Raw genomic sequence first — 12133 nt, 5'->3', positions numbered from 1 at the left:
AGGTGGCTCAAGTTTTGTAGGTGGTTCAGGTTTTGTAGGTGGTTCAAAGTGTTTATTGTTTTTTCTTCTATAGAGCACTCCTTTCGTTATGTCTCAACTTTTGCATATTTTAAACTTGAAAGGCACAAAATGTCTTGTGGAGATGATTTCCTTTTTCAAGGACATTCTCTATGAAAAGATTAACTAGATGCATTAACTGTGCATTATGAGAGGATATTGGATATTTATATAAGATATATGTACTGTAGCTTAAGTAGATGATGCAAACATATGATCACTTTGATAATATTTATCAGATACAACATACTACTATACAGATGATTCCATAGCTTGTGAATGAAAAGTAAAACTAGATAGGTGGTGTAATTACATATGATATTAATGCATAAGAAGACTGTCTTAATAATAATAATAGGCTTAATTACTCGGATCATACCCATTTTGGTTCGAAAATTTCAAAATGGTACCCACTTTGACTTTGTCTCAATTTAGTACCCAATTTTGATTATTGCATCAATGTAGTACCCTCCGTTAAGTCTTCACAAACGGCGTTAACTACCTTGCCACGTGTCATCCTCTGGATTTTTAATTTTTTTTAATTTTTTTTTAATTTTTAATTTGTTTTTGAATTTTTTTTTTAAAAAAAATTGCCACGTGTCAAATCCTTGATGTGGTATGATCCGAGTAATTAAGCCAAAATAATATTGTTTATTCTTAGATGAAAACTAATATTTTCTTATTCTAATCAAAACTAACTAGTTTCTCTTGTACTTGGATTCAACAATAGTAAACCTCTAATTCAAAGGGTTTATGTAGGAATAAAGGGTTGACTTGGTCAGCTAGTGATTAGGGGCAAATAAACTGAAGTGTCAACTAGTGTGTATAAATAATAAGTGAAAAGTGTTGGAGATCTCACATCAAATAAAGATATTGTCAAATTATAGTACATAAGTGAGTGTACCTTTATTTTACAAGTCAATTCTATAATAAGATGAAGCATTTTATGGTACAATATAAAATTGATTTTTACTTAAATCTTGTTGTAGAATTGTTTCAATATCACAAAAAGTGAATTAATATCACTTGTTTCTTATTTCTAAATAGATAAATTAGTAATAATTTTAAAATGTTACAAAAAAGGCAATACGTCACCATTTTTATTTGTTACAAAACAAGATAATAAGTAACATTTTTTTTTAAATTAGAAAATGTATAGGTAACATTTTTGTAAATGTTAAAAAATGTACATGTAACATATTTCAAGTGTTAAAAAAAATTAAATTTGCACCATTTTTGTAATGATAATAAAGATGCTAATTGTAATAATTTTGAAAATGATACTAATAATACATAAAAATATTGTTAAAACCTTTTGATAACATGTGTCACGCATAATATGTGTAAAAATATTGTCTTTGCAAATGATAACATATTTTAGGCTTGAGAAACTTTTTTTTTGAATGTTATTAAACTAATATACGAGTAATGAAAATGAAAAGATATATTGAAAGGTACCGACCATATGAAATTAGACAAAAAATGAAGTTAATGTCAAAATATTTAAAGAGAATGGCATGTAAGTACATCAAAATAAAAGAAGTACATGCAAATATAGAAAATTTTAAAAGCATATGGAATCAAAGCAAACATATATGGAATCACAACCACAAAACAATTATCTTCAATAATAAAACACATTAGCCAAACAAAAACTAAACCCCAAAATCTGACCTTTTGTTGATCTTATGTCACAATATTCCTACAAACAATTCTACAAAAAACTTTTCAACCTACACTTTAAATAGTAAAACACATCACATACTAAGTTAATTGTTCCTGCAGAGAACAAACAACATAAGTTAGGCACAAGCGTCACGTTACCCATGTAGTCCGCTATCTCCTCCGTTGGCCTCTTCCCAGTTGATACATGTCGGTTTGGGTTGTAAGTGGGCTTAGGCCCTAGCCCAGGCCCTTAGGACCTATTGAACGCGGGGGGCTTCAATTTTACTAAGTAGATTGGAGTAGTCGGCTTAGGCCGACTACTTTCCTCGACGGTTTATGCTATCGGTTTAATCTGGTAAGGCTTAGACCAACTCGGCCTAGGCTGACTACTTGAACGCCTTGAAATATATGTATCGTTTACTTATTTGGTCGAGTTTGGCTAGGTGCGGTACACCAGTCTCCTAGCCTTGGCCGATATGAGTTGTCGGTCAAGGGTGATTATGTGTTGCTGTGCTCACGAGATCGGCTAGGTGTGGTACATTTGGTTAGACCGGCTAGGTGTGGTACACCAATCCCCCAGCCTTTAAGTGTGATGAACAGTGTTAAGGCTAAAAAGTGGTAACAGTTTGATGGTAGGTGAGAGGGTGTCAGGGGTCAAATCAGGAAGTTTTGTCGCCGTCGTTTTTAAGAGTCACATTTCTTGTAATGATGGTGTCGATTCGTATGAGTTGTCGTTTTGGCGGGAAGGGGTTTTTGCCGTTTGGGATTCTGGCCTATAAATATGGATTTCAAAACAAGAGAGGGTTTACTTGGTTCATTTGCGAGAATTTCGTATTCAAAGGTCTTGTGTGCGTTTTCCTGTCCGACTAGTTCCCATTTTTAGTCGACATCTTTCCGAAAACACGAGAAAAGGTATGTCTAGTAGCGATAGTGTGTCGTTGTCCACATCTAGTAGTGAGAGTATGGGGTCGGAGAGGAGTAGAGGTAGGCAAGTTGATGAAGAGGGTACCAGTCTTGGAGGTATGGTAAGTGGGATCCCCATGGAAACAGTGAGGGAGGTCCGAGAAGATCCCCCAGAGGAGTTGGCCGAGAGTGACTGGCCAACCAAAGGCGGTTATGGGTGGGTGGCTGCCGATGTTCGCAATCAATCATCTTTATTCCGATGGTCTTGCTTATTGAACTCCTAGTTGAACTGTACGCTTGTCATCACAAAGGGTGTAAACGGGGATATCGTTTCCCTGGAGAGAGTTACGCTATTGACCGTGTGTGTCACGGGCAGGAGGGGGCCACGGAGAAGTTCTTCTACATGTACATGTGTCACTTTTCTCAGCTACATGTGCGACTACCGTTAGATGATTTCATTATCGGTGTGTTGTGCGCGCTGAACGTGGCACCTACACAGTTGCACCCGAATAGTTGGGCTTACTTGCAAGCCTTTCGCATCTTGTGCCAATCTCTATACTTGGAGCCTTCACCTTATGCTTTCCTGTACTTCTATGACACTAGACCCTACTAGCCGACTACTTAGCTGTCCTTGATAAGTCGCCCTAGTATCAGCAAACTGGACGCATTTTCCCAGTCTTTCAAGCATTTCAAGGACGGGTACTTCAAAGTTGTGGTGAAGGAAGAAGGCAAGCCTTATTTCTTGAACGTAGATAGAAGTACAAAATTCCCATTTAGCTGAACGGGTACCCCTCTCGGTACAAGGATATGGGGACTAGTTAGACTTTATAATTCGGTGCATTCGATTATAGATATTGAAGGTATCTGTTTGTTACTTAAATTGTATTAATGATTCTAAGTTGTTTTAACCGGGGTTTAATATGTTATTGTAGGGCACATGGCGCAATCAGGGAAGAAGAATTTGGCACTCTTCCAATCGTTGAGGAAGGAGATGGCCGCTAAAGCTAAGGCAGCTGGGAAGACTACCATTCCCAACTTGCAAGAGTCTGTGGTGGAAGTACATGTACATGGTGGAATGAAGAGGAAAGTCGAGTTGCCGCCTCGCGCCGACAAGGGGAAGGATGTGAAGAAAGTGAGGGCAGTCTTGCTCGGGGCGGGGTCGGCCAGTGGGGCAGGGTTGGCTAGTGGGGAGAAGGGACCGAAGTCTAGCTTAATTGAGTTGCCGGAAATATCTATGAGGAAGGATATCGCGATCAACCTCCCAGAGACCATTATAAACTCTATTGATGGTATGGAGGCGGATCATATTGTAAGGACAATGGTGGAATTTGGGAGCAAAGCCTTGATATTAAGTCGACGTGTAGGGTCTTTATATCGGCGGGAGGTGAAGGAGGGAGGTCGGGAGAAGGTAGAAGAGTTGCAGGGAAAAGTCGACAAGCTTGAGGAAGAGAAGGCTGTGTGGAAGAAGGAGAGGGAGGGTTGGGAAGAAGAGAGAAAGAGGTTGGCAATGTGGAAGGTTCGTTGTTTGGATTCAGAAGGAAAATTGAACAAGAGAATAGGGGAGTTGGAGGAAGACTTTGATGAATTGAAAGATAAATATGACGGTGTTGTGGGTGAACTTGATGACCTGAAGAATTGTATTATACAAGAGCACATCAACGGCTTTGAGAAGGGACTACTTCAAGCGGCCTTTTTCCATCAGGATGTTGACATCTCGGACTCAAAGTTTGATGTGAATAAGGACGTTATTGACGGAATCTTGTCAAGGAAGACGAGAGTAGTGCGGATGAGAAGGCAGAGGAGAAGGCGGAGGAGAAGGCGGTTGAAGAGGAGAAAGGAGCGGGCGATGCCGAGGAGGTGGCCCCTGATGTAGCAGAATAGGATGTTGGTTTTTATTGATTTGAAAATATTATTTGAGCCTATGGCTGTAATAGTTGGTACATTACGTTACATTGGTACATTCTTGCACTTATGTTGAATGTGATTAAGGTTCTGTATGTTATTGTGTATGATGGATTTTGATGATTTGTGGTGTATGTATAGCGTGTTCGATTGTATGTTATGGGTGTTCGACCCAACCGCTTGCTTGTGTTAAGGGTAGGGAACTTGAGCGAATTAAACACAAGTTAAGGGTGTTCGACCCGGGCCGCTTACTTGTGGTAAGGGTGGGGAACTTGAGCGAATTAAACACAAGTTAAGGGTGTTCGACCCAGGCCGCTTACTTGTGGTAAGGGTGGGGAACTTGAGCGAATTAAACACAAGTTAAGGGTGTTCGACCCAGGTCGCTTACTTGTGGTAAGGGTCGGGAACTTGAGTGAATTAAACGCAAGTTAAGGGTGTTCGACCCAGGCCGCTTACTTGTGGTAAGGGTGGGGAACTTGAGCGAATTAAACACAAGTTAAGGGTGTTCAACCCAAGCTGCTTACTTGTGGTAAGGGTGGGGAACTTGAGCGATTTAAATGCAAGTTAAGGGTGTTCGACCCAGGCCGCTTACTTGTGGTAAGGGTGGGGAACTTGAGCGAATTAAACATAAGTTAAGGGTGTTCGACCCAGGCCGCTTACTTGTGGTAAGGGTGGGGAACTTGAGCGAATTAAACAGTAAAAACATAGGAGAGTTGTATGTAAGACCCGGGAAAATTAATTAATTAATATTTAATTAATTAATAAATGCGGGTAGAAAGCGCCTTTATGGCATTCATTGTTGTTTAATGTGACGTGGAAAAGTACTAGCACAAGTGGTTGAGAGTACTTTGGTTTGTGTGAGAGGACTTGGGTTCGAGTCCTATGTATGCTAATTATGTGTTGTTGTTTTATTATTGATTTTAAAGATATGTATGATGATGTGATTGGTATTGTAAACTTATGTTGATTTATGTATATCACCAAATGTGATTTGGTGTAGTGGTTGTGCTTTGGCCTTATGAGTGGAAGGTCATGGGTTCAAACCTTGGTGGGTAAAGCATAAACTTTATTTTTGCTAATTAGTAGATGTGGCGTGAATGTGAACCAGTAAAGAAAACCTAGCAGAAGGGTAACCAGTAGGTGCTGAAAAATCACTCACTAAGGAACTTGAGTAGCCATTAAGCCCACACTAAAGCCAAACCCGTTTTATTTTTATAACCCATTTTAAAGGCAACTATAAAAGCAAAAATTTAGGTAAAGGTAAGGGTTTTGGCAATTGTGGTGGACTGCTGGAGTGAGAAGCACGAATTGGAGAGTGTGAGAAGAGTTGAGACTGTGCAAGGGCTGGACCAAGAGGGAGAGCGCAAATCTAGAATTCCTCATCTCAAACTTTAATCCAATAATCCAGGTTAGGGGAGCTGTATTTTAAGTGTGTGAATTTTATGATGTGAATTGTGGTTCTGTGTTATTGCTGTCTCGATTGAAATATGATTGTGGTGGAATTAGGCATGTATAATTTGAATACTGAATAGGCAGAATGGTTATGGGTTAATGAAACTTTTATGCTTTACGTATTAGGTGCTAAGAAAACAAGGGTTTGGGGTAATGAAAAATGGAGATTGCGCTTTAACGGAATTATTGGGATTATTTCAGGTTTGTATTATGTGCACGAGTTTGGGTGTATGATTTTCCATTTGTTGGCATGAATTGAAGTGTGGTTTGGCATGATTTTGAATGGTTGGTGTGCGTAAACAGAGGGAAACTCTGCAAGTCTCGCCCAAGCGAGGTCATCTCGTCTAAGCGAGAGTTGCAGAACCTCGTTTTTGGCCTTGTGTTGTGTTTCCCGACTAGGCGAGTGGTTTCAGGTTTGAGCGACAGACGCTCTCGCTTAGGCGAGAGTGGCTCGCCTAAGCGAGATCGCAAGAGAGGGTGCTCATGTTGAGCGCGACTTCTCGTTCAGGCGAGGAGTTTTAGTGTGTTAAGCGAGTTTGGTCTCGCTCAGGCGAGATGGTCTCGCCTAAGTGAGATGTCGTGGTCATGTGTGGTGTTTTGCTTGTATTTCTAGCCCAGGCGAGATGGGAATGGAGGTTTGGGCGAACGTGTGGCTCGCTCAGGCGAGGGGATCTCGCCTAATCGAGATGGCGTGTTTTGGTTGCTGAGTTAAACTCGCTCAGGCGAGGTGGACTAGCCTAAGCGAGTTTATGTGATTTACTATGTTTCTATGTGCTTGTGAAGTGTGTTTGGTTGTTATACCATGGTTAGATTGTATATGCAGGTGTTGTGGTGTGTGGGCTTGAAGGACGAAGTCCATTAGGGGTCTGGGATGTGCTCGGTGGTTGGACACATGATGGGCATGGAACTGGTTGACTTCCCATCGGCTACTATTGGGCGAGGAGTCCTTAGTATGGTGATTGCATATGTCGGGCGCACGATGGACAAGGAACTGTGATGTTCCCGTCGGCTACTATTGGGCGAGGAGTCCATAGTATGGTGATTGCGTGCGTGCCAGGGTCCAAGTGTGAGACTTAGATGTTTATACTACAGGCAAGGAGTTTGTAGGGCAGGACTATGAGCGGGATAGGCCCATAGCGTTGGACCACGAAAGAGTTAGTTTCGTTGGAGCACAGGGAAGTCCTAAGACCTAGTTCATGCATATGACTCATGAAGGACTATGAGGTCATGGTTGGGTGATTTGAAAAGTATGAGGATTTAATTATGTATTTTTGGTGGGGAAGCATATTTATTTCATATATATCTGTTTTTGTTTTATTGTGCATAGCTCACCCTATCTGTGTGTGTGTGGCGATGATCGGATATCTTGTTATCCGGGAGCAGATGATTTGACAGGTGAGCCAGGAGACGCTTAGACTCGGAGCGTGGGCTAGCTTGGGGATTTTTGTACATGTATTATTATTTCGGTTTTTGAGATGAATATGTAAACCTTTGGGAGCCATGTGATTATTGTTTTAGTTTTATAAATTATGGACTCTTAGTTTTATGACTTATATATTAAAGTTTTAAATTTCCCGTGCTTTTGGGAAATAGTTTATATTAAATGTGATATTTATTTTATTCTGAATTTTATTTATTAAAAATTAGTAATATCCCTTAGGGATGTTACAATTGGTATCAGAGCAAAAGTTTTGAAAATATTTTTAAAATATTTTGGGGCTAGTGGGGAGTGAGCTTATCGGTGTGTTGTTTGTGGTATGTTGTGTGTTCAATATGAAAAGTGTGTGGTTTTGTTTGACTAAACGATTGATTTTTAACAGTTGTAATGTGGCATATCCAGGCTATGGTTGCTAATAGGAGGAGGAGGAATAGTGGTGCTGATGACATCGCGGAGGCCATTCATAGGATGGTGGATGCGATGCAGACACCGGTAGCGGCACAACCCAGGGCGGCAATTGCACCAGTTAGGGTGCCAACTGTGGAGGACTTTCTACGCCACAAGCCAGCAGAGTTCACTGGCAAAGCATCTCCTGATGAAGCGGAGGCCTGGCTTCGCAAGTGTGAGAAAATATTCACAGTGATGAACTGCGCGGATGAGCAAAAATTACTATTTGCCACCCACCTTCTGAATGATGATGCCGAGTACTGGTGGGCGGGGATGCAACAATAGATGCGAACCCGAGAGGAACAGGTTAAGTGGACCAACTTCAGGACGCGTTTCCTGGAGAAGTACTTTCCTGACACGGCTAAACAAGACAAGGAAGCTGAGTTCCTTGCACTGCAGCAGGGAGATATGACGGTGCAGGAATATGTGAACAGGTTTGATCACCTGGCGAGGTATTATTCGCAAGCCATTACTGAAGAATGGAGATGTTTAAAGTTTGAGCGAGGACTCAGACATGAGCTGAAGAGGGTGGTAACACCGTTGCGAGAGAGGAGATTTCCAATCTTGGTGGAACAGGCCAAGAGTGCTGAGCACCTAGAGAAGGGCCCTGGCCTAGTTGTGAGTAGACATCACAGGAATGTCACAGAGGCTCGGCAAATGAAGAACTCATATCGCCGGCCACAGACGTCTCAGGGTCACACTTGCTATCAGTGTGGCGGACCCCATCTGAAGAGGAACTGCCCACAGTTGACCGGTGGTGTAGGGGGATCCGGTGACCGTCGCAAGTGTTTCATATGCGACAAACCAGGTCATTTTGCTAATAATTGCCCTAAGAAGAAGAGTCCTGGTGTGAAGAAACCAGCAGCAGCCTCGCCAGCAAAACGAGCTCGCACATTTGAGAGGGTTTTTGCCATGACATCTACCGAGGCGACCCAGTCAGGTAACTTGATATTGCAACCTTGTACTCTTATGGGACATGATGTATTAGTTATATTTGATTCTAGCGCCACCCATTCCTTTATATCTAATGCTTGTGTGGGACGATTGAGTCTGGTGACACATGACTTGGGGTGTGAGTTGCTTGTTTCAACTCCTTCCTCGGACCAGGTAGCTACCAGTTTAGTCTGTGTTGGGTGTTCAATGGTGGTGGCAGGTCACAGATACAAGGTGAACTTGGTGTGCTTGCCCTTGGAGGGATGGATGTGATATTGGGAATGGACTGGTTGTCTATCAATCACATCATAATTGATTGTGGACGGCGCAGTTTGGTATTCCCAGAGCATGAAAGGTTGGGATTGATATCATCTCGGGAAGCCAAGAAAGCATTACAAGATGGAGCTGTGTGTTTTATGGTGGTGGCCAAGCCAGAGAAGAAAAGTGCGGCGGAAGTGATTCAGGCTATACCGGTAGCTAATGAATATGCAGATGTGTTTCCAGATGAAGTATCGGGGTTGCCACCGAGTCGAGACATTGACTTCACCATTGACCTCATTCCTGGTGCAAGTCCAGTGTCTATGGCTCCATACCGAATGGCACCGGCTGAGCTTGGAGAACTCAAGAAGCAAATTGAGGAGTTATTGGAGAAGCAATTCATTCGACCGAGTGCTTCACCCTAGGGAGCCCCAATTTTGTTAGTAAAGAAGAAGGATGGGAGCTCGTGGTTGTGTGTGGATTATAGGCAGCTGAATAAGCTGACTATTAAAAACAAATATATCCACTGCCAAGGATTGACGATTTGCTAGATCAGTTGAAGGGAGCAGGGGTGTTCTCTAAAATCGACTTGAGGTCGGGATACCACCAAATTCTAGTGCGGCCGAAGGATGTACAAAAGACAGCATTTCGGTCACGATACGGTCACTATGAATATGTGGTGATGCCATTTGGAGTGACGAATGCGCCAACTGTATTCATGGATTACATGAATAGAATTTTCCGACCTTGGTTGGATAAGTTTGTTGTTGTCTTTATTGATGACATTCTTATCTACTCGAGGACACGAGAGGAACATGCCGACCACTTGAGGGTAGTGTTGAAGATACTCCGAGATCACCAACTGTATGGGAAGCTGTCCAAGTGTGAATTTTGGCTAGAGGAGGTGCAGTTTCTTGGACATGTCATATCAGCTAAGGGTATTGCAGTAGACCCGGCTAAGATTGAAACAGTGCTTAACTGGGAAAGGCCTAAGACTATGAAGGAGGTGCGAAGTTTCTTGGGCTTGGCAGGTTACTACCGGAGGTTTGTGGAGGGGTTCTCAAAGAAGGTGAACCCATCGACACAGCTAACAAGAAAAGATCAGTCGTTCTCTTGGACCGAACAGTGTGAAGAGTGCTTTGAGGAAATGAAGAAATGTTTGACTATTGCTCCAGTGCTAGTGATTCCAGATACTGAGAAAGTGTTTGAGGTGTACTGTGATGCATCATATCAAGGTTTGGGGTGTGTACTGATGCAAGAAAAGAGAGCAGTGGCATATGCTTCTCGTCAACTGAAGGTGCATGAGAAGAATTACCCGATTCATGACTTGGAGCTAGCTGCCATAGTGTTTGCTCTTAAGTCTTGGAAGAATTATTTATACGGCTCTCAATTCCGAGTGTTCAGCGACCACAAAAGCTTGAAGTACTTGTTTGACCAAAAGGAGTTGAATATGAGGCAACGCAGGTGGATGGAGTATTTGAAAGACTATGACTTCGAATTGCTCTACATCCGGGCAAGGCAAATGTTGTAGCCGATGCGTTGAGTCGGAAGAAGATACATGTATCTTGCATGATGATAAAGGAGTTGGAGTTGATTGAGAAACTCCGAGACATGAATCTGGGAATGCAGTTTGGGTCAGGCTCGATACAGTGTACCTTGCTAAGAGTTACCAATGAATTTTCGAATGAAATTCGTGTGGCTCAGGGACATGACTTGGAATTGCAACAGTTTGTGGGGTGGTTAGGTACTGAAAAAGGGAAGGACTACCAGATGGGAGAGGACGACATTCTACGGTTTAAAGGTAAAGTGTGTGTACCAGGAGGGCCTCATTTCAGGAGGCAGATACTGAAGGAGGGTCACCAAAGCCGTCTTAGCATACATCCCAGTATGACTAAGATGTATAAGTATTTGAAGGAATTCTTTTGGTGGAATGGTATGAAGGCAGACGTAGCAGACTTTGTTGCTCAGTGTTTGGTATGTTAAAAGGCCAAAATTGAACATCAAAGGCCGGGAGGTACACTGCAACCACTGGACGTATCTCAGTGGAAGTGGGATAGTATCTCTATGGATTTTGTGACACATCTTCCGAGGTCGACAAAGGGTCATGATTCAATTTGGGTGATAGTAGACTGACTGACAAATTGTGCATACTTCTTGCCTATGAATCAGAAGTGGTCGATGGACAAGTTAGCAAAGTTATATGTGCGAGAGGTAGTGAGATTGCATGGGGTACCCGAAAGTATAGTGTCAGATCGGGATCCTAGATTCACATCACGGTTTTGGCAATCATTGCAAGCGGCCTTGGGTACACAACTGAGGATGAGTTCAGCGTATCATCCTTAGACGGATGGACAGTCTGAGCGGACCATCCAATCTCTAGAGGACTTATTGAGGTCTTGTGTGTTGGATCACATGGGAAACTGGAATGATGTGCTGCCTTTGGTGGAGTTCACCTACAATAATAGTTACCATTCCAGTATTGGTATGGCGCCCTACGAAGCATTGTATGGAAGGAGGTGTAGAACCCCATTGTGTTGGTATCAGGACAGTGAAGCCTTTGTACTTGGTCCTGAATTTCTACAACAGACGACCAGTAAGGTCAAGTTGATCCAAGATCGGATGAGAGCAACTCAGAGTAGGCAAAAGTCTTATGCAGATAAGAGGAGACGACCACTTGAGTTTGATGAAGGAGACCATGTATTTCTCCGAGTGACGCCAACTACAGGTATCAGAAGGATTCTTAAATCAAGGAAGTTGACTCCGAGATTTATAGGACCTTATCAGATTACACGGAGAATAGGAGCAGCGGCGTATGAAATCGCTTTACCACCTCATCTATCCAACTTGCACAATGTGTTTCATGTCTCACAGTTGAGGAAATACATTGCAAGTTCAGACCATGTTTTAGAGTCAGATGAGGTACAAGTACGCGAGGTAAGAAGTTGAAGACGGTGAAGGTTCTCTGGGATGAGGCAACCCAGGAGATGACATGGGAGATGAGGGATGTTTGCGGTGCGAAGGGCTGCCTTACTGAAGCGATCTATGAACGCTATGAGTGGTTGGCCTAGTTCATGTCTA

At 42.5% G+C, this 12133-nt stretch overlaps 1 protein-coding gene across 1 annotated transcript; it reads left to right on the top strand.

Moving 5' to 3' along the window:
* The first annotated feature begins 10627 nt into the window (after nt 1-10627).
* Nucleotides 10628-11398, top strand: LOC114175206. The gene is made up of 2 exons (XM_028059969.1): nt 10628-11029; nt 11225-11398. The coding sequence occupies exons 1-2, from the start codon at nt 10628-10630 to the stop codon at nt 11396-11398; spliced, it is 576 nt and encodes a 191-aa protein (XP_027915770.1).
* The last annotated feature ends 735 nt before the right edge of the window (nt 11399-12133 follow it).

The sequence above is a fragment of the Vigna unguiculata genome, chromosome 3, assembly GCF_004118075.2.
Source record: "Vigna unguiculata cultivar IT97K-499-35 chromosome 3, ASM411807v1, whole genome shotgun sequence".
Classification (NCBI taxonomy): Eukaryota; Viridiplantae; Streptophyta; class Magnoliopsida; order Fabales; family Fabaceae; genus Vigna; species Vigna unguiculata.
This window is presented reverse-complemented; position numbering and strand designations above follow the sequence as displayed.

Coding starts and splice junctions, on each gene's coding strand:
- LOC114175206 (XM_028059969.1), top strand. CDS start 10,628: ATGATAAAGGAGTTGGAGTTGATTGAGAAACTCCGAGACATGAATCTG. Junction 11,030..11,224: donor ACTTTGTTGCTCAGTGTTTG/GTATGTTAAAAG, acceptor CCTATGAATCAG/AAGTGGTCGATGGACAAGTT.